The sequence below is a fragment of the Triticum urartu genome, chromosome 1A (assembly GCF_056163025.1).
Source record: "Triticum urartu cultivar PI428250 chromosome 1A, HENAU_Tu73, whole genome shotgun sequence".
NCBI classification, from domain to species: domain Eukaryota; kingdom Viridiplantae; phylum Streptophyta; class Magnoliopsida; order Poales; family Poaceae; genus Triticum; species Triticum urartu.
Genome location: NC_141873.1, coordinates 251,880,276 through 251,902,405, shown reverse-complemented (window position 1 = coordinate 251,902,405; position 22,130 = coordinate 251,880,276). Strand labels below are relative to the sequence as shown.

The 22,130-nt window shown below is 56.9% G+C and overlaps 1 protein-coding gene across 1 annotated transcript; it reads right to left on the bottom strand.

Annotated features, from left to right (window-relative positions):
- Positions 1-8,047: 8,047 nt before the first annotated feature.
- On the bottom strand, positions 8,048-8,880 carry LOC147990735 (uncharacterized). Its single transcript, XM_087538373.1, has 2 exons — positions 8,602-8,880; positions 8,048-8,467 (listed from the first exon to the last, which is right to left on the bottom strand). Exons 1-2 carry the CDS (start codon positions 8,878-8,880, stop codon positions 8,048-8,050), a joined length of 699 nt encoding a protein of 232 aa, XP_087394499.1.
- Positions 8,881-22,130: the final 13,250 nt, after the last annotated feature.

The following is a 22,130-nucleotide window of genomic DNA, read 5'->3' as shown; positions in this document are numbered from 1 at the left end:
AAGTAGAGCTAGCCACCACCATAGGAAGGGATCGAATCCTCACACTACAAGTTCATACGCACAAGAACACCTCAACCTCAGGAGGTCATTCTTCCCTTGTACTGTTCATCATCAGCCCAAGAGGCAATCCACCACCACCACACTTGAGTAGGGTATTACACCACAACGGTGGCCCGAACCAGTATAAACCCCGTGTCTTTCTGTGTCGTGACTTCGTCGAGTTCGTCTGCAAGATCTTAGCGAGCTAGAACGTAGATCGGTAGGAGGGAAGGACTTCGCGCGCACCCCAGTGTTCGAACTTTAAGGGTTTGCCGGAACCCCACATCCGACAGAGACTATGCTTTCCCCACAAGTCGGGATGAGACTCCAGACTAAATAAAAAAAGAGGCCATAAAAAAAGAGAAAAGGCCCAAATAAAAAAATGAGAGAAAAAGAGAGAAGGGACAATGCTACTATCCTTTTACCACACTTGTGCTTCAAAGTAGCACCATGATCTTCATGATAGAGAGTCTCCTATGATATCACTTTCATATACTAGTGGGAATTTTTCATTATAGAACTTGGCTTGTATATTCCAATGATGGGCTTCCTCAAAATGCCCTAGGTCTTCGTGAGCAAGCGAGTTGGATGCACACCCACTTAGTTCCTTTTGTTGAGCTTTCATATATAGCTATAGTGCATCTGTTGCATGGAAATCCCTACTCACTCACATTGATATCTATTAATGGGCATGTCCATAGCCCGTTAATATGCCTAGTTGATGTGAGACTATCTTCTCCCTTTTTGTCTTCTCCACAACCACCATTCTATTCCACATATAGTGCTATGTCCATGGCTCATGCTCATGTATTGCGTGAAGATTGAAAAAGTTTGAGAACACCAAAAGTATGAAATAATTGCTTGGCTTGTCATCGGGGTTGTGCATGATTTAAATACTTTGTGTGGTGAAGATAGAGCGTAGCCGGACTATATGATTTTGTAGGGATAACTTTCTTTGGCCATGTTATTTTGAAAAGACATAATTGCTTAGTTAGTATGCTGAAAGTATTATTATTTTTATTTCAATATTGAACTTTTGTCTTGAATCTTTCGGATCTGAATATTCATACCACAATTAAGAGAATTACATTGAAATTATGCCAAGTAGCATTCCACATCAAAAATTCTGTTTTTATCATTTACCTACTCGAGGACGAGCAAGTATTAAGCTTGGGGATGCTTGATACGTCTCCAACGTATCTATAATTTTTTATTGTTCCATGCTATATTATATTCTATTTTGGACATTATTGGGCTTTATTATACACTTTTATATTATTTTTGGGACTAACCTATTAACCGGAGGCCCAGCCCAGGATTGTTGTTTTTTGCCTATTTCAGAGTTTCGCAGAAAAAGAATATCAAACGAAGTCCAAACAGAATGAAACCTTCGAGAACGTGATTTTTGGAACGAACGTGGTTGTGGTGGGCGCACGGTAGATGCCAAGGGATGGCTAAATAGAGGAGGAGGCTCGACGGCGCTGGTGGACTCCAGAGGCGAGGTTGGCATGAGCGGGCGCGGGACGCCGGACATACCCAGGTTCGGGGCTCTCGGAGTGATAATACCCCTAGTCCTGCCGAGTGTAGTTGGATGATCGATAGTACAATGTTTCTCCTGGAGCTGTATGAATGGAGGTGGAAGGAAGCTGGCCAAGGCTTAGGCAGTTCCCTCTCCTGGGGTGTTGCTAACTAGGTGTGTGTGTGTGTGTGTCTTCTGCTTTTTCTCTTGCTCTGTTGCGTTGTGTTGCGATCGCGGGCTCCCGGGGGTTTTATAGTCCAACCCCCCGGGGGTACAATGGTTACGTTACAAGTCGGTGGGTTTGTATTGTCGGTGTCCGGGAACCCGGGCTGGGTCCCGCCGAGGGCTTGTGGTTCGTCGGGTTCCCCTAGGTGCGGGCCCCGCATACCTAGGGGGACTGTGCGCCGTCTTGTCGATCGTCAGGGCATGGCCGAGTCAAGTCATGTACAGTGCTCTTTGTCAGGTTGCCGCTTGTTGTTGTCAGCGGTGAAGGCGGGGGCACTATAGCCACGCCGGCCCTGGTCAGCGGGTAGGTGAGGGGCACTGTTGCCATGTTCCTGCTGACCAGAGGCATGGGCGGGGCACTGTTACCTCGGTCATTGTTGATTGAAGTCTTGTCCCATCATACGACCTGGATGGGACGGGAGTTGACCCGTGGCTGGATTGCGTAGCACGCCATGGGTGGTGCTGGCTTGTTGAGGAGGCTTTGGTTGTGCCGGGTTCGGCTGTCTTGCGCTAGTTGTTGGGGCCGAGTCGACGTGTCTTACCGGGTCGGCTAGTCTGGCCGGCTTGCGGGGCTTGGCCGGGTCAAGCGACCCGGCCAAGCGCGTGCCGGTATTGAGGGGCAGTGCCAACCCTGTTGTTTTTGAAGAGGATCCGGGTTCCGTTGCCTGCCCGGGGTCCATCCCCCCGACAGTAGTCCCCGAAGCTGTGAAGGTCCGCCGTCTTCGGATGAGTGGGCCTTCGCAGTTTCCCCCTTAAGCACGGTGGATTCTGCGAGCGCCGGGTCCGGCAACACCCACTGTGTGCCGGTTTGCTCGGAAACCGGATCGTGGCATTCCGTCCGTGGCGGGGACCGAGAAGTCCGCTGAATCTTAGGACAATCCCTCAGGCTTCGCACGGGCGCCACGTGGTGCCCGGAAGTCGGAGGGGCCTGACAGGACATGCGTGTGAAGGGACCGGGCGGCGTGCCGCGGCCCACCGCCGCGCGCCCTTGGCCCAAGCGCGTGGATTTATTGCGGCGTCCGGGGGCCGTTTGCTCTTCCTCGGGTAATTACCGCGCGCGTACATGCGCACTTATTGTGGGGTAGTGGAACAGGTGCGCGCAGACGATCCCACTTCCCCATGTTCAAACCGAGGGTTAAAAATTGGGGGGCAGGGGGCGGCGGACATTATTCTCGCTCACGCCCTCCTGTCCCTTTTCTCTCGCTCCGCTCCTTGCAACCGACGCACTGCGGCGCCCGCTGCTCCGAGCAGAACTCCTTCACCGTCCATCTTCCTTCTTCTTCTTCCTTTGATCATGTCGCTGCCATCGGGATCCTGGATGGGCTCGAGCGTCACCTCCGAGGACATCGCCCAACTCCGGGCGGCACGGCGCCTGCCATGGGAGACGGACGTCAGCGTTCGCCTGCCACTGGGTGAGCAGAGGCCTCGGCCCGAGGGGCAGGAGCGCGTGGTCTTCCTCATGCACTTTGAGCACGGGTTCGGGCTGCCGGCGAGCTCCTTCTTCCGCGCGTTCTTGGAGTTCTTCGGGGTCCAGCCGCATCATCTTGGCGTCGGCGCCATCGTCCAGCTCTCTGGCTTCGTCATCCTCTGCGAGGGGTACCTGGGGGTCAAGCCTTCGATCGACCTCTGGACGCGCTTCTTCTCCTTGAAGCAGCAGGGCCCGTCGGCCGGGGAGTTTGCCGACTGCGGCGCCGCCGTCATCTCGAAGTGGTCGGGGGCGGATTTGCCCAAGATCCCGCTGGAGGATTCTGCCAAGAAGTGGCAGAACTCCTTCTTCTACGTCCGCAACCTTATCGCGGATCGCATCAACCTTCCGGCCTTCACCATCGCACCGCCGCGGGCGAAGACGAACTGGGGCTATTCACCCAGGCGCCTGTCGTAGGAGATTGTCAATCTCTGCGAGCGGGTGACAGTAATGAGGACGCAGGAGGGGCTCACCGGCACCGACCTCCTCGCCGCGTTCATCAAGTGCCGGGTCCTTCTGCTTCAAGGCGCTCCTGCCTCATCGGCGAGATGGTCGGCCTTCAAGATCCCAACCGCATGGGGTCGACGCGGCTGTTCGCGGCGCACGTCGCGCGCGGCGTGAATGCCATCTTCAAGGCCAACCTTGGGGAGGACTGGGAGTTCGGCAAGGCGCCGTATAGCCGGTCGAACTCGGCGCTGCAGGTGAGTGTCTGGTCTTCTTACTTTGCTGCCGTGCACCTTCTCATCCATCCTGACGCGACGCGGGTGGTACTTCTGAACATGATTCGGCATCCTTATGCCTGGGCCTCGTCGCAGGTGCCGCCGGTGGCGCCAGAGGACCCCGCAGCTTGTGGCGGGGAGGAGGAGGCCGAGTCCGATGCCGGCGCTGGGCGTCGCGCGGGTAAGTCTCATGTTTTTCTTCATGTGTCTTGAGTTGTTGACCACGGCACATAACGGTCAGTGCTGACGGCAGTTGTTGGTGTAGCGGCGATGGGCGGAGGAGGCGGCGACGTGGGCGGAGCCGGGTCCTCGCATGGGGCGGAGCCGGGTCCTCGCATCGGCGCCGCCCGCATGGGTAAGAAAGCGTCGCGCCGCGACCTCAGGCCCTGAAGCGCACAGTGGAGCCGGCCGGGGCCGGGAGGCCGGCCTAGAGGAAGCGCGGTGGCGGGCACGGGGGGCCAACCCCGGTCCCGGTCTTGGCGGGGTAAGCTTCGTTTCTTGTTTGCGCTCATCTTTTCTTTCCTTGAGCTAGTCTTATTTCTTTTCCGCTCATTCTGTCTTCTTCTTCAAGTCGCCAATCGCGTTGGCGAGGGTGGCGGCGGAAGCCGCGGCCACCGAAGGGGCCGAGTTCCGCAGGAGCCGGTCCGACCTCGCCGACCAGGCCGAGGTGGAGGAACAGGCCAACTCGGACCTTGGCCGGGATCCGAACGACGCTGAAGCCGTGGCCTGGCGGGACAGGAACCTGGCCGAGGCTGAGCTAAAGGCGGCGTCGGTCCGGGCTTGGACCGATGCGGCGGTGGCATGGGCGCGAGGCGACACGGAGCCAGCCTGGCGCGAGATGCCGGAGGGCACGGTGGTGGCGGCGACGGTCTTCGAGCCGTCGCTGGCGAGGGAGCGCAGCCGTGGTGGCCGGGTTGCGGTGGTGATACCCGACCGGGCGGTCGTGGAGGTGGCGGATGACTCCCCGCCGCGGGCTGACGTGGTCGGGCGAGCGGGGGCTGATGGTGGTGGAGGTGGCGCCGTCTTGGAAGAGACGCTATGGGCGGCGGTGTCGGAGGCGCCGCCGGTTTTGGAGGAGGCACCGCGGGCGGCGGTGCCGGAGGCCGCCCCGGCAGCTGGGCCGGAGATGGCGACGCAGGGCGTCCCGGCGTCTGGGTCATCGTCGGCGCCAGGAGGGGCGTCGGAGGAGGTGCTGGCCGTGTCGCGAGCGGCCAGCGGGGAGTACGCCTTGGTGCCCCGGCAGGGAGGGCGCTGAGCTGCCGTGCCGTAGCCGGCGCGGAGCGGGGGCGTCGTTGTCTTCGGGCCTCAGACCCAGGAGGAGGCGGCACTGGACGCCGTCAGTCGCCGCCTGCGAGGCCAGACGGAAAGGCTCGGGCCTTCGCCCAGGCCGAGGTGGAGCGGACGCGCGACCTGGAGCGCGCCGTTCTGTTAAGTATTCTAGTAATTTCTTCTTTGTGAGGGCGCGCCAGCGCACCTACTAGGTGTAGCCCCCGAGGTTCGGGCCAACTACGTAGTAGTTGGGTCGAATCTTTAGAGCGTTGGCCTTGTTCTGACTTCTGCTTGCTTCAGCATCTCGACGCTTTCCGGGTCGCCGCCTTCAATCGTCTCCTGGGCAAGCACCGGGAGCTCAAGGGGCTGCTTGCCGCCAAGGAGGAGGAGCTTCGCGTCGCCGCAGGTATTCTTGCGCCCTTTTCTAGTAGGGGCGCGCTAGCGCACCCACTGGGTGTAGCCCCCGAGGTTCGGGCCAACTACGTAGTAGTTGGGTCGAATCTTTAGAGCGTTGGCCTTTTTCTGACTTCTGCTTTCTTCAGCATCTCAACGCTTTCCGGGTCAGAGCCTTCAATTGTCTCCTGGGCAGGTACTGGTGGCTCAAGGAGCAGCTTGCCGCCAAGGAGGAGGAGCTCCGCATCGCCGCAGGTATTCTTCCGCCCTTTTCTAGTGGGGGCGCACAAGCGCACCCACTGGGTGTAGCCCCCGAGATTCGGGCCAACTGTGTAACAGTTGGGCCAAATCGTAAGTCTTGCTTCTTTCTTCTGCCGAGTCCTTTGCAGCTGAGGTGCTGTCCTGGCGGACTCGTCTGCTCTGGGCCGGTCATCAGTACGACTGGCTCGTTGCCGACACCAGCCGTCTTGGCGTCGAGGCGGCGCAGGCGAGGGCGGAGGCGCCCGCGGCTCGGCGGTCCCTTGATGAGGCCAACCAGCAGCATGAGCAGCTAGCGGGTCACATGAGTTGTCTCGAGGCCGAGGTGGAGCACCTCAAGGCGGAATCCGCCAAGGTGGCAGAGGGGCAGCAGGACCTGGTGAAGGCAGACCAGCAGCATGGCCAGCTGGCCGACGACAAGGGTCGGCTCCAGACCAAGGTGGATCGCCTACGGGAGCAGGTCACCACGGCTGAGGGGGCCTGTCAGGACGAGGCCCGTCGCCGCGAGGTAGCTGAGAAGGCGGCTGAAGACAAGGATGCCGAGCTGAAGGCGGCCCTTGCCAAGGCGGACGATCTGGAGAAGGCGCTCAAGGAGCGCGATCGCGCCATCAAACGGGAGCGGCGTGGTACGTTGCTTGAAGCGCAGCACCTGGAAGAGTCCTTCTCTAGTAAGTGCTTTTTCTTGTCGTTTGCTGGGTCGGGATCCGGCCTTTCTTCCTTGTTGTTCTTCTTCTAACTCGCTTCTTCCTTCACGGCAGGGGCCTTCCCGGAGACGCAGTGGCTGGCAGAGGAAACCGTCTGCCATCAGCGCGAGCCGACCGGCGTCGTTGGGTCCGGGACGGATCTGCGGGTGGCCTGGACCTTCCCGGAGATCATCGCCGCCGCTGAGGCCCGCCTGCAGGTCCTGGGAATGTAGTTGGGGCCTCTGTCCCAGGCCGGCACCGCGATGACGGCGGCCCTACGGCCGGACTCCGTCCAACCGAGCAGCTTCTCGCGCCTGGCGCATTGGTTGGAGATGGGGCTGGACCGGCTTGGCCAATGGCGCGTCTCCGCCGCTCGTGTTGGTGTTGAGATGGCGCTCTCGTTCACGTTGTCCTGGCATCCGGACCTGCAGCGGGACGCATTGATGGGCCAGCGGGCCGGTTCAGAGCAGCACTTGCAGGAGCAAGCCGGCCGGATTGCCTCCTGGGCCAGCTACATCGCCGAGTTTGCCTTCCACGACGAGTTCCACCCGGAGCGGATGGAAGACGGCAGGGCCGTGGATGGTGAAGACTATGTCTTGCTCCTCCACGATCCGGAGGGGAGCTCGGAGGAGACGAGCGTCTACCGTGATGCTGGTGCTGAGGAGGACACCGGCACCTCGCTGGATCCAGAGGCCGCCAGGGGACAGCCATCGACGTCGCGACGCGGCACTGGAGATGCCTGAGACACTTTGTGTAATAATTTGTTAAATAGCAGGTCCACCCACCCACTGGGGGTTTTAGGGTGTAATGAACTCGGGTCGTGGGCCTTTTCTTAAATACTTGTGTAGATGTCGTCGGTGCTTTTGCTTTTTGCCTTTCATTTTTTTGGACCGATTTCATATGTTTTTCCTTTCTCAAACCTCCCCCCCCTGCGCGAGTCAGACGGCCGAGGCTCCGGTCCGTGAAAAGGAGTTCAGTTCTTTGAGAGGAGCGCGCAGGACTTGGGTCCCTCGAAACGTTGAGCGCGAGCGAAACACCCACTGGGCCAGCTGGCGGCAATCCGGCAAAGCCGGTTGGCGAGCAGACGGTCATGCAATTGTTCATTTGGTGAATGGTTAGCCGTGTTGATCAACCCGACAGCCTTTGACTTAGTGTATGAAGCGTAAAGGAGCTTTGGCCCGTTGTGCTTGCCGGCCGACAGCCAAAGCTGGATCAGTGGCTTTAGGGCGAAGTGGGGGACCGCGGCATCCTAACTTTATTAGGAATCACTGAGTAAGGCGGCGGGGTGGCGACCGAGCCGGCCAGCCCCCAAGCCCCCGGGTCGAGCGAGTCGGACCGGTGGCCGGGTTCAGTGGTATAGTGATGCGAAAAAATAGGACACAATAAATTGGTCGACAAAAGGCAGCCCCCGAGTCTTGTTCGAGGACCCCATAGTTTCATGCGTTTACAAAAGGTGACGATGCATACGCTCGTGCGGCTAACTGTAAAATGGGCGGAGGAGCTCCGCGTTCCACGACCGGGTCGTTTCTTCACCGGCAGTGTCCTTCTTGCACTTCTGTGATTTGCGTGTGTCGATGAGGTAGTAGGCGTTGCGGTCGTGCAAGGCCCTGCTCATGATGAATGGGTCCTCCCATGGACGAGACAACTTGTGCTGGCCTGCCTGCTCTTGGACGAGTCGGAGGACGAGGTCGCCCTCGTGGAACGCGAGGGGCTTGATCTTCTTGCAATGGTAGTGCCTCAGGCCTTGCTGGTAGATGGCCGAGCGACTAAGTGCCAGGAGGCGTGCTTCTTCGAGCAGGTCGACGCCATCTTCGCGGGCTTCTCTGGCTTCGGCTTCAGTGTACATTGCGACGCGTGGCGAGTCGAAGTCGACGTCGGTCGGGATGACGGCTTCGGTCTGTAGATGAGGAAGAACGGGGTGAACCCGGTCGACCGATTCGGTGTGGTGCGTAGACTCCAGAGAACGGCTGGCAACTCGTCAAGCCAGTTGCTGGGTGAGCGGATGAGTGGTTCGACGAGTCGCGGCTTTACGCCGGACAGGATGAGTCCATTGGCCCGCTCGACCTGCTCGTAGGACTGCGGATGCGGAACAGAGGCCAGGTCGAGGCGGATGCCGGAGAAGGAGCAGTATTGTTCGAGTGCGCCCTTGGTGAAGTTGGTGCTGTTGTCGGTGATAATGCTGTTCGGCATGCCGTAGCGCACCGCTATGTCCTTGATGAACCGGACGGCTGTTGGCCTATCCAGTTTCTTGATTGGTCTTGCCTCGATCCACTTGGTGAATTTGTCCACTGCCACCAGCAAGTGCGTCATGCCGCCTCGAGCGGTTTTGAAGGTTCCCACCATGTCGAGTCCCCAGACCGCGAAGGGCCAGGCGATCGGTATGGTGCGGAGTGCTGACGCCGGCTGGTGGCTGTGTTTGCTGAAGCGCTGGCATCCCTCACACTTGAGGACGAGCGACTCGACATCTTCGAGGGCCGTGGGCCAGTAGAAGCCGTGGAAGAATGCCGTGGCCACCAGGGATCATGATGCGGTGTGGTTCCCGCACTCGCCCTGGAGTATGTCGCAGAGGATGTCGATGCCCCGTTCCTGTTCGACGCAGCGCTGGAACACGCCGGTGGAGCTGTGCGGACGCCCGATGTTGATGATGCTGTAGGCGGACGCCCGGCGTTGCACTTGTCGAGCTTCGGTCTCATCCATGGGGAGAACCCCGTTCTCCAAAAATTCTGATATTGGGAGGGCCCAAGATGGAGCCGTAACCATGGCGAAGACGGCCACCAGTGTGGGTTCCGAGTCGGCAGCCCCTGAGCTGGGTTGAGCAGCCCCTGGGTCAGGGATGGCGACGCCCGGGTCCGGGACGATGGTGGCCGGTCGAGCTGAGCAGCCCCTGTGCCGGGTTCAGCAGTCCCCGGGCCGGGTTGAGCTGTCCCCGGGCCAGGTTGAGGTGCGGCCGGGTCATCTGGAATGTGGATGGACTCGGAGTCCGGCGATGGCTTGACGGACGGCTTGCGCAGGTGCTCGAGGGAGACGCCGGACGGGATGGCTTCTCGTGACGAGGCGATCTTGGCGAGTGTGTTGGCTGCTTCGTTCTCCGCATGCGGGACGTGGAGGAACTCGCAGCCCTCAAAGGATCCAGACAGCTTTTGGACAAGGAAGCGTTAGCTTGCCATGTTGGAGTCACGGGCGTCCCATTCACCGGAGCAATGCTGCACCACCAGGTCCGAGTCACCGTAGCACAGGATGCGTCGGATGCTGAGTTCCTTGGCAAGCCGGAGGCCGTGCACAAGGGCTTCGTACTCGGCGACATTGTTGGAGGCGGCGAAATGGATCTGGAGCATGTAGTGGAGCCGGTCGCCCTTTGGGGATGATAGTACGATGCCAGCCCCCAAGCCGAGTCGCATCTTGGACCCATCGAAGTGCATGCGCCAATGCGTCGAGTCGGGAGGCGGCGGCAAGTACTGGGTCTCGGTCCAGTCGACGAGGAAGTCGGCCAGGGCTTGAGACTTGATCGTGGTGCGGGGCTCATAGAGGATGGTGTGGCCGGCTAGCTGGATTGCCCACTTGGCAACCCGACCAGAGGCATCCCAGCACCCGATGATTTCTCCGATAGGCGTCGTCCTGACCACGGTGACAACGTGCTCTTGGAAATACTTCTTCAGCTTCTTGGCGGTGAGGTACACGCCGTAACACATCTTCTGGTAGTGCGGGTAGTTCTGCTTGGAGTTGGAGAGCACCTCGCTTGGGTAGTTGACTGGGCGCTGGACGGCTTGGATATTGCCCTTCTCTGGCCACTCGACCACCAGCACCGTGTTGACCGCCCGCGAGGTCGCAGCTATGTAGAGCAGCAGCGGCTCCTTGTCGGTCAGCGCGGCTAGGACTGGTGCGGTGGAGACCATGCGCTTGAGGTCTTGGAAGGCCTCGTCCGCCTTGCCGTTCCATTCGAACGGGCTCGTCTTCTTCATCAGCTAGTACAGGGGTAGCGCCCTCTCGCCCAGCCGGCTTAGAAACTGGCTGACCGAGGCCAAGCATCCGGTGAACTTCTAGACATCGCGCAGCCGAGCCGGCTTGCTCATGCGCTCGATGGACTTGATCTTCTCCGGGTTCGCCTCAATGATGCGTTCCGAGACGAGGAAGCCGAGTAGCTTTCCGGCCGGGGCACTGAAGACGCATTTTTCCGGGTTAAGCTTGACCTTGTATTCACGGAGGTTGGCGAATGTTTCCTTCAAATCGTCGAGGAGCATGAGGTGCTGCTTGGTCTTCACCACGATGTCGTCCACGTACACGTGGATATTGCGGCCGAGTTGCGGCAACAGGCATTTCTGCATGCAGCGCTGGAAGGTGGCGCCGGCGTTCTTCAAGCCGAACGACATGGTGATCTAGCAATACTCCCCAAAGGGCGTGATGAAGGACGTCTTCAGGGCGTCGTCCGGGTCTAGCTTGATCTGGTGATAGCCGGAGTAAGCGTCCTGGAAGGACAAGAGCTCACACCCGGCGGTCAAGTCAATGACTTGGTCGATCCCAAGAGGGTGAACGGATCCTTGGGACAGGCCTTGTTGAGGCTGGTGTAGTCGATACACATGCGCCAGGTCTTGTTCTTCTTTAGGACGAGGACTGGATTGGCTAGCCACTCGGGGTGAAACACTTCCATTATAAAGCCGGCCGCCAAAAGCTTGGCGACCTCTTCACCAATGGTTCTTCTCTTCCGTTCGGAAAATCGTCGTAGGGGTTGATGGACAGGCTTGGCGTCCTCGCGAATGTGAAGTTTGTGCTCGGCGTACTTCCTCAGGATACCCGGCATGTCCTTGGGGGTCCATGCGAAGATATCCTGATTCTCACGGAGGAAGTCGACAAGCTCGCCTTCCTATTTGCTGTCGAGGCGGGCGCCTACGATGACGTACTTGCTGCAGCCAGGGTCTTCTGGGTTGAGCTTCACTTTCTTGATCTCCTTGGAGGGCTTGAAGGCGGCCTCGTCGGCCGGGTCCGAGGATGGGATCAACGCGGCGGAGGCCTCGCCTGCCAGAGCGACGATCCGGTTGAGCTGGCGCCGCTCCTCGGCAATGACCAGCGACTCGGCCAACTTGGCGCCGTCTCGGGCGCACTCCAGGGACTTGCGGTAATCGCTGGTGATGAGGCCCTTGGGACCCAGCATCTTCATCTTCAGGTACGCGTAGTGGGGAACCGCCATGAACTTGGCGAGCGCGGGCCGACCCAGCAACGCGTGATACGCGCTGGACAGGTCCACCACTTCGAACCAAATTGGTTCGCGCCGGAAGTGGTTGCTATCACCGAACAGGACGTCTAGCCGGACCCAGCCAATGGGGGAGCAGGAGAGGTCGGGCACGATGTCGTGGAAGATCGTTCGGGTCGGCTCCAGGTCCTCGGCCTTGAGGCCGAGCTTGGTCATCGTGTCGTGGTAGAAGATGTTGATGTTGTTGCCACCGTCGATGAGGATTCGGGAGAACTTGCATGTGCGTCGCGCGACGATGGTGGGATTGAGGATGAGGGCGTAACCACCCGGACTCGGCATGACTGCCAGGTGATCCTCCTGGGTCCAGGTGATCGGGCGATCCGACAAATGCATGAACTTCGGCTTGGCCGAAACAACGGTGTTCACCTCCTGCCGAAGGAGGCGCTCGCTGTGCTTGTCGTCGCCGAGGCTGGTGAAGACGACGTAGGCCGCGTTCTGGTCCGGGTAGGCGTCGTTGCGCATCGCTCCGCCAGCTGGAGGCGGCGGTGGAGGCGGAGGCGGCTGTCCCGCGCCTGGAGCCGGAGCCGGAGGGGGCGGTACGTCGCCCCTCATGATGCGCTTGGTGATGGCGCACTGCCGGAGCGTGTGCATGGAGGGTTTTGCACTGCTATGGTTCTTGCAGGGGACGTCGAGCATCTGCTCGAAGCTCATGGCTGGTTGCTATGCCGTCTTGCCGGTTTGCCGGCGCTTCGCCACCGGGTCCGCCGCGGGCTTGGCGGCCGCGACGAGCCGGTTGTCGCGACACGGCGCTGGCTGGTCGGCCTTGTGCTTGTTGTTCTGGTGATGCTGCTGCCCGTTGCTTTCGCCGGCCGGCTTCGGAGGGGGAATCGGCTTCGCCTTGCCGGCCTCATCCAGCACCACCTGGATCTTCATGGTGGAGTCGGTGTTGGTGTACTTGTCCGCCGTCACCATGAGTGCGACCATGGTGGCCGGCTCGGAGTGTAAGAGCTTGTGCTTGGGGAGGGTGCCATCTCGGCACCCGTTGACGAAGTACTGGATCGCTTGGACTTCATGGACGCCCTCGCAGCTGTTCTGAAGCTCGGTCCAGCGTACAAGGTACTCGCGACCGGTCTCCGTAGGTCCCTGCACGCACATGGCAAGCTGGCTACGGCGGCCGGGTCGCTTGTAGGTCCCCGTGAAGTTGTGGATGAAGGCTTCCTCGAAGTCCACCCACGTGTTGATCCTGCCCATCGGCAGGTTATTCAACCATGTGCGGGCCGACCCATGGAGCATGAGCGGTGCGTAGCGCACGGCGAGATGACGATTGGCACCGGTGATGCCAATGGCCGTGGTGTAGTCGGTGAGCCAGTCTTCGGGCTTCATCGTCCCGTTGTACTTGGGGGTGTCGCGGGGGACCATGAATCCTTTGGGGACGGGCTCCTCCCGGATGCGGGGGCCAAAGCATGCCGGCCCGATAGCGCCGCTTTCCTCCATCTCCAGGGAGTGAGCGAGCCGATCGAGGCGGTGGCGAGTGTCGGCGTCATGGATGGCGCGCGGGCCGAGTCGACGTGCGGCCAGGCCATGGGGGGCCGGGTCGGTTGGAGCCGGACACCGGCCATGCTGGTTGGGTCCGCGCTGGATCTCTAGGATGGGCTCGTCGCCCAATCCATCGGCAGTTGTAGTGGCCGGGTCGCGCCGAGTACGGGCTCGGCCGGAGTGTGCCTCGCCGGTTGGCGAGGAAGCGGTGTGCAGAAGTTCACCAGACCCGCCAAGGCGGGCGAAGCCGGATCCCGCTGGCTTGGCGAGCTGGTTGAGGCGGTCCTGTTGGGTGTTGGCGGCGTGGAGGAGTTCGCGCATCCGCCCGATGCGCTCTTTCAGCTCCTCACCCGCGAGCTGGTCTAGGCCCGCTGCGGCTGCCTGGGCAGCGCGCATGTTCTTCGCTGGGGTCTCGTAGACGGTTGGGGCGGTGCCGAGGGGCCGGCCGATAGCTCCTCCCCGGGCACGCACATTAGTGACCCGGCTTGGGTCGGCCGCGGTGGCCGTGAATCCGTAGGCGGCATCGCGCTCCAGCTGAGCGGCGTCCAGGCGACGCTGAGTGGCGGCGAGCGTCTCGGACAGGTCCAGCATCTACTGGCGCCTTTCCTCGAGCTGAGTTCGGGCCTCAGCGATGTTGGTGGCGTCGACGTTGGTGCCGACGGGGATGCGGAGGCTCTGCATCACGGCGCACAACGGATCGGATGGCTCGATCCGTTTTGCTGCGGCCCTGGGTTCGGCAGCCTTCCTTGTCTTGCTCGACGAGGAGGAGGCGCCATCGCCAGTGACGAAGACCTCCACGTGGACGTCCATTGCCCCGGCGGAAATGCCGCCGCTGAGGGAGAGGGAGAGTCGGAGTAGCTGAGCACCTCGCTGGGGTACTCGTCGGCCACGAACGCGTCGGAGATGCGCAGCGCGGTGAAGGAGGCGACAGGCGCACCGACGACGTCATCCGCCAGTGCGACGGACTCATTGGTGTTGGAGAAGGGCCCCGTCTGAAGCATGTTCCCGGCCAGTTCCTCGAGCTGCCCCACGGTGGGCGCCAACTATCGTGGTGGGCGCGCGGTAGATGCCAAGGGATGGCTAAAGAGAGGAGGAGGCTCGAGTGCACTGGTGGACTCCAGAGGCGAGGTTGGCATGAGCGGGCGCGAGACGCCGGACATACCCAGGTTCGGGGCTCTCCAGAGAGATAATACCCCTAGTCCTGCCGAGTGTAGTTGGATGATCGATAGTACAATGTTGCTCCTGGAGCTGTATGAATGGAGGAGGAAGGAAGCTGGCCAAGGCTTAGGCGGTTTCCTCTCCTTGGGTGTTGCTAACTAGGTGTGTGTGTCTTCTGCTTTCTCTCTTGCTCTGTTGCGTTGTGTTGCGATCGCGGGCTCCCGGGGGGTTTTATAGTCCAACCCCCCGGGGGTACAATGGTAATGTTACAAGTCGGTGGGTCCGTATTGTCGGTGTCCGGGAAGCCGGGCTGGGTCTCGTCGAGGGCTTGTGGTTCGCCGAGTTCCCCTAGGTACGGGCCCCACATGCCTAGGGGGACTGTGCGCCGTCTTGTCGATCGTCGGGGCGTAGCCGAGTCGAGTCATGTACAGTGATCTCCATCAGGTTGCCGCTTGCTGTCATCAGCGGTGAAGGCGGGGGCACTGTAGCCATGCCGGCCCTGGTCAGTGGGTAGGTGAGGGGCATTGTTGCCACGTTCCTGCTGACCAGAGGCATGGGCGGGGCACTGTTACCTCGGTCAGCGTTGATTGAAGTCTCGTCCCATCATACGGCCTGGATGGGACGGGAGTTGACCCGTGGCTGGATTGCGTAGCACGCCACGGGTGGTGCTGGCTTGTTGAGGAGGCTTTGGTTGTGCCGGGTTCGGCTGTCTTGCGCTAGTTGTTGGGGCCGAGTCGACGTGTCTTGCCGGGTCGGCTAGTCTGGCCGGCTTGCGGGGCTTGGCCTGGTCGAGCGACCCAGCCAAGCGCGTGCCGGTATTGAGGGGCAGTGCCAACCCCGTTGTTTTTGAAGAGGATCCGGGTTCTGTTTCCTGCCCGGGGTCCATCCCCCCGACAAACGTGATCCAGAGGACTTGGACCCTATGTCAAGAAAGCAATCAGGAAGGCACGAGGTAGGGGGGCGCGCCTACCCCCCCAGGCGTACCCTCCACCCTCGTGGGGCCCATGTTGCTCCACCGACATACTTCTTCCTCCTATATATACCTACGTACCCCCAAACAACCAGATACGGAGCCAAAACCCTAATTCCACTGCCGCAACCTTCTATACCCGTGAGATCCCATCTTGGGGCCTTTTCCGGAGCTCCACCGGAGGGGGCATCGATCACGGAGGACTTCTACATCAACACCATAGCCTCTCCGATGATGTGTGAGTAGTTCACGTCAGAGCTTCGGGTCCATAGTTATTAGCTAGATGGCTTCTTCTCTCTTTTTGGCTCTCAATACAATGTTCTCCCCCTCTCTTGTGGAGATCTATTCGATGTAATCTTATTTTGCGGTGTGTTTGTTGAGACCGATGAATTGTGGGTTTATGATCAAGTTTATCTATGAAAAATATTTGAATCTTCTCTGAATTATTTTATGTATGATTGGTTATCTTTGCAAATCTCTTCGAATTATCAGTCTCGTTTGGCCTACTAGATTGATCTTTCTTGCAATGGGAGAAGTGCTTAGCTTTGGGTTCAATCTTGCGGTGTCCTTTCCTAGTGACAGTAGGGGCAGCAAGGCACGTATTGTATTGTTGCCATTGAGGATAACAAGATGGGGTTTATATCATATTTAATGAGTTTATCCCTCTACATCATGTCATCTTGCTTAAAGCGTTACTCTGTTCTTTTGAACTCAATACTCTAGATGCATGTTGGATAGTGGTCGATGTGTGGAGTAATAGCAGTAGATGCAGGCAGGAGTCGGTCTACTTGTCTGGGACGTGATGCCTATATACATGATCATACCTAGATATTCTCATAACTATGCTCAATTCTGTCAATTGCTCAACAGTAATTTGTTTACCCACCGTAATACTTATGCTCTCGAGAGAAGCCACTAGTGAAACCTATGGCCCCTGGGTCTATTTTCTATCATATTAATCTTCCATCAACAAGCTATTTCTTGCACCATTTTTATTTTGCTTTATTTACTTTGCATCTTTATCATAAAAACACCAAAAATATTATCTTATCATATCTATCAGATCTCACTTTCGTAAGTGACCATGAAGGGATTGACAACCCCTTTATTGCGTTGGTTGCGAGGATTTTATTTGTTTGTGTAGGTGCGAGGGACTCGTGTGTGGCCTCCTACTGGATTGATACCTTGGTTCTCAAAAACTGAGGGAAATACTTACGCTACTTTGTTGCATCACCCTTTCCTCTTCAAGGGAAAACCAACGCAGTGCTCAAGAGGTAGTAGTAAGACGCTCCTATCAGGTGGTTCGGGCTCGAAAGACGACGTTGTCGCGCAGTTCCTTCGTAAGGACGAGCCTTTAGCCGAATCATAAGTGAAGAAGGGTGTTTTAAACATATCCCGTTCCTTTTCCTGTTACAAGGTTAACATCTAGAGTACATGTTTTGCAGTCTGGCACGCAGTCTTCCTCAACAATCCTCTTCGGGGGATCTTCTTCCGGAGATGATGGAAAGCGAGACACCTCCACAGGATTCCTCGCCCAATATTGCGGATGACTTCGAGGTGTCGTCCCGGAGGATCTCTCCCGATCATCAAGTGGTGCAGAGGATAATGAAGACAATGCCCCAAGGTGAAACTTCGGTCGCCCAGGGCTCGGGGAGTGCGGTCCCTACGGGGACCAACAATAAAGGCCTCGGACTATCTGGTTTACAGCCGGAGACGACTCTAGGGTCGAACAAACTTATCCCTTCAAAGGAGTCCATACTCCCACAGCTGCTTCCCGGGGTCCGGAGGCGCCGGATACACTGATGGACATGTTGCGATATTCGTCCATCTCAGAGGAACATCGTACCTTGATGGGTACGGTGGTTGAGAGGATTATGTCCGCAAAAAGCGGATTGAATGAAGCTTTCACGGGCCTGCTAAGAGGCTTCGAGGTACGTAATGTAATATTTTCGATTGTGCTCTATACGCAAAATGCTCCTGTGTATAGATAGTAGCCCCTGAGACTCTAGTTGACGTCCAAAGGGAGGCAATCAGAGGATCGAAAAAGATATGCCCAGGAAAAATCTAATTAATTGGAACACAGGCTGTTACATCCACGACGACTGCCCATGCTACAGAGGTTGCAGGTCTGGAGCAGAAACTTGATGTGGCGAATGACGACATCATGCTTATTAACAGGCGGCTCAACGAGGCGCAAGGTATGTTTTGAGGCGGTCAGTGTATGTATGTATAATAACATGAGCACGAATCTAAGAATTATATACTAAGACATGCATAACTGCAGATAGCGCTGCCGCGGTGGAGGCCCTTCGGGATGAACTTGCCTGAGCAAAGGAGCAAGCCAGGATGAGTAATGTGGCTGTCAAGAAGGCAGCTAATGAGTTAAAAGCCTGACAGGCTGCTCGGCTCCAGTGCGAGGAGAGAATGTCTACCATGGCGCGCGAGCTAAAGGAAGCCACTGTCCGGTGCGAGTTCCTCCAGAGGGATAACAAAGCCAAAACGGCCGATCTCGACAATGCCTTACAAGAGGTGAGGGAAGCACGATCCGAGTCTAGGGCGGCTCGGGAGGAGATCCGACAAGCTGGGGAGATAGCGGCCGGTAAGCCTTTCTTATTACAGACTAAATTTGGTGATCCGAAATATGCCCCACTTAATCAAATGTGGAGCTCTCCAGACTCATTCTTGGACTTGCCGAAGAGCGCCTCCGATGCAAAGCAATTTTACCAAGCGCAAGAAGGGTATGCAACGGAGAAGCTTTTCTGGACACAATTCGGCACGCCAAAGCGCCCGTTGTTGCTGAACGAACAGATGGCCCAGGTGGACCGAGCTCCACAAGATATCTGATTCTGTCATGAAGGACGTCGTGGTCCGGCTGTGGCCGACTGAGCCAATTCCGAATAGTTATTTCGGTTTGGTGCAGCGACTTATGGATGTGGTGCCGCGTATCGACGCCGTGAAGCGATCGGCATGCATTGAAGGTGCATGGATGGCCTTTGCCCGTATCAAGACGTATTGGGCGAAGATGAAGGCCAACGATATTGCAGCGAAGAGTCCACCCGAGGGGAAGAACAGACACACGCCGGAGCATTATTTTGAAGATGTCCTAGAGGGCGCCCGCTTAATAGAGGTTCAGTGCTCAAAGGATACGGTCTTCGAGTGAATGTGCCGAAATTGTAAAAACAATATTATGATATTTTAAGGTTATGCCTAAAAGTTTTGGCTCCTCCTGTGCCACCGTTTTTGTATAATCTGAAAGTTTTCCAGTCGTCGGCTTCAGCCCCATCACATAAAATACGGGGGTGTTCGGAAAAGCACTTGATCACTCTTGACCCAACATCTTGGTCCGTGAAGGAGGTGTCAATGCGACGAACTAGGCAATCGGACTATAGGGCTTTAACACTTTCACTTAGCCATAGGAGTTTGACGGTGGGTCTATGATATAGCCCCTGGTATGTACGCGGCTATCCGAATGCAGTGCATTACATAGGTGACCGGAAGAATGGTCCTTCGTGTAATATGGAAGGAATCGTGAAAGATTCTGATAATTCATCGAGTGGTTGACCAGCTCTCGCCGCATCATGACAGTCAGTTTTCGACTTTCTCTACTGAGGTGCTCATCCGGATGAACCAGGACACAATCGCAGTAGTTCTCCCTTTACTACCCTAGCCGATAGAGTGGAACGTAAGGTAGTAAGCACAGGAGCCGGGCAACCCAACTATTGACCAAAGACATGATTCGGAGCTGATGCATATAAGGCTGAACTAGTGACGCCGAAGTGTGCTATAAAGCTGTTCGGACTTGCCCGCAATTTATTTGTTTCCATATTGAGCCCCTGGCAATTTGTGCCGAGGTGCATGTGTGAAACAACCGAAGAAGCAAAATTCAGTTCTTTTTGAAAAAGTGAGTACTGAATACGGATTATGTTCACTGGAACCTGATTGATACGTCAATTGCCATTTTACAGATAATAACGCCACGACCCAGGTTATTTGACATGCCGGTGGTCGAAGGCTAAGGGAGAAGGCACTTTACATGCTCTAAATAGAGAGTGTGGTCTACTAAGAATTACTTGGGCCTCCTGTCACGCGTCTGTGCTGCCTTGCCTTGGTGAAAGGACTCCTTAACAGGAATAGCCTTTAGGTAGGTGAACGAAGCCAAACTCCAAAAGAGTTCGTGAGATGACCAGTCTTTGAGCCACCTGTGGTAAAAGATAAAAAATAGTTAGAAAAGAAAGGAAAAGGAGGCTATTGGAGAGCTTGTAGGCCTGTCCGTATTGTGCCTTTGCCTATCAGGAATAGCCCAGGGTATTCTAAGTACATCATTATGTACGTGCGGTACAAACTTCACGGGTATATGAGGCAAACAACGGAGGCCGAACCGCTAATCCAGCTCTGAGATTGATCGGCCCCATTTAATAGAGGCAGCCGGCTTAATGGCCGATGAGATATGCGGCTTGATGAGGCCGCTTGGTACTTCGACTGTGGTAGTCGTAGTATGACCCTCTGTACGGAGGGAGTGTTCCGTATTTCCATTTATTGTTATGACGCCGCGTGGACCAGGCATCTTAAGTTTTGTGCGGGCGTAGAGTTGGACCGCATTAAAACGAGCAAAAGCGGTACGCCCTGGAAGTGCATGCTAGCTACTGCGGAACGGGACAATATCAAAGGTCAAGCCTTCGCTTCGAAAGTTGTTCGGCGAACCGAAAACGACTTCCAATGTGACGGAGCCCCTACAGTGAGCTTCTATGCCGAGTACTACTCCCTTGAGGGTAGTTCTGGTGGGATTGATTCTTGAAGGATCGATGCCCATTTTGCAGACAGTGTCTTGGTAGAGTAGATTAAGGCTATTGTCGCCATCCATAAGGCCTTTCGTGAGATGGAACCCGTCGATAATTGGATCGATGACCAGAGCCGCCAAACCTTCGGGACGGATATGGCGAAATTTGGGGGGAGCGGCTCTATGGCGTATGCATTCCGTAGTGCGCGCCTACGCTCCCCTGTAGGGGTGTGCGTCACGTATACCATGTTTAGGGTTTTTACTTCGGCGGGAAATTGTTTCTGACCCCCGGTATTCGGCTGGTGAGTCTCTTTGTCATCGCTGTCACTGGGCGGCCCCTTCCCCTTGTGTTCGACATTAAGCTTGTTGGCTTGTTTGAAGACCCAACAGCTTCTGTTGGTGTGAGTAGCTGGTTTATTGGGGGTGCCGTGAATCTGGCAGGGCCGATCCAGTATTTTGTCTAGATTTGATGGTCTGTCTCTATTTGCCTTGAATGCCTTTTTTTCGTTGACCGGGTTTGTAGCCGCTGAATCCAGCGTTGACTGCCGTGTCTTGCGTTCTTTCGTTATGATTGCGACGTTTGTGTTTATTGCGTTGTGGCTTGCCGTTGCTGTCTCGGACTTCAGAAGTGCCTGGATTGCTGGCGCTGCTGCTTCTACGAGCGAGCCAGCTGTCTTCTCCCACGCAAAAGCAGGTCTTTAGAGCGGTAAGGGCTGCCATGGATTTTGGTTTTTCTTGACCGAGGTGGCGGGCGAGCCACTCATCCGGGACGCTGTGTTTGAAGGCCGCGAGGGCTTCGGCGTCCGGGCAATCGACAATTTGGTTCTTTTTCATTAGGAATCTAGTCCAGAGCTTCCTGGCTGACTCCCCCGGCTGCTGGATGATGTGACTTAAGTCATCGACATCTGGTGGCCGGACATATGTACCTTGGAAGTTATCGCGAAAGGCGTCTTCCAGGTCTTCCCAGCTGCCAACGGAGTTCTCTGGAAGGCTGTTTAGCCAGTGCCACGCTAGTCCCTTTAGTTTTAATGGGAGGTATTTGATGGCGTGGAGATCATCACCGCGGGCCACGTGGATATGGAGGAGAAAATCTTCAATCCATACCGCGGGATCTGCTATTACATTGTATGATTCGATATTCATGGGTTTAAACCCTTTTGGGAATTCGTGCTCCATTACTTCATCAGTGAAGCAAAGAGGGTGTGCAGCGCCTCTATATAGAGCCACATCGCGATGTAGCTCAGATGGAGTCTGTCTGCGGCATTCGGCCCCTACGTGATTAGGCTTGTCACGTTCGAATAGATAGCCGTCGTCACGCCGCTCCAAATCCCGCCTCGGCAGAAACAACGATCATATAGACCCAGCGTTAGAGCAGGGTGAACCATCGCCGGACCACGGCAACACGGAGAATCAAACCGAACAACCCGACTCTGTCAAAGATAATAGTCCGATGACATCACACCAGACAGACACCCGGAGCAACAGAATGCCCACCAAAGGCTTGTTGCCACCGCGAGGAGTCTAAAAAAGCAGAAGCAAAGGCTCAAGGCTGCGCAAGACACACTCAGAATCAGATGGAGTGAAGTACTCAACACAATAGCGAAGTACGGCGGTAATCGCCACACCAAGAGCTACCCGAAGCGGAAGTTGCTACCTGAATTCGATGAGGAGGCCTTAGATCCCCCGCAACCAAAAATTAAAATGGCCATCTGGCCGGATAGTCGACCTCACGGCCAACATAGAGCGGCAAACAACGCCGCACATAAGCCAATACGCGATCCACGCGAGGGCTCGTATCAAAAGGACAGCACAACCAGATCCATCTATGGACCACGCAAGCACGCTCCAGCATACGATGCAACACAACAAACATCCGAACATCACGGTACACCCAGATACAGGGGTGCCGCACACCCCCTATGTTTCACCGACGA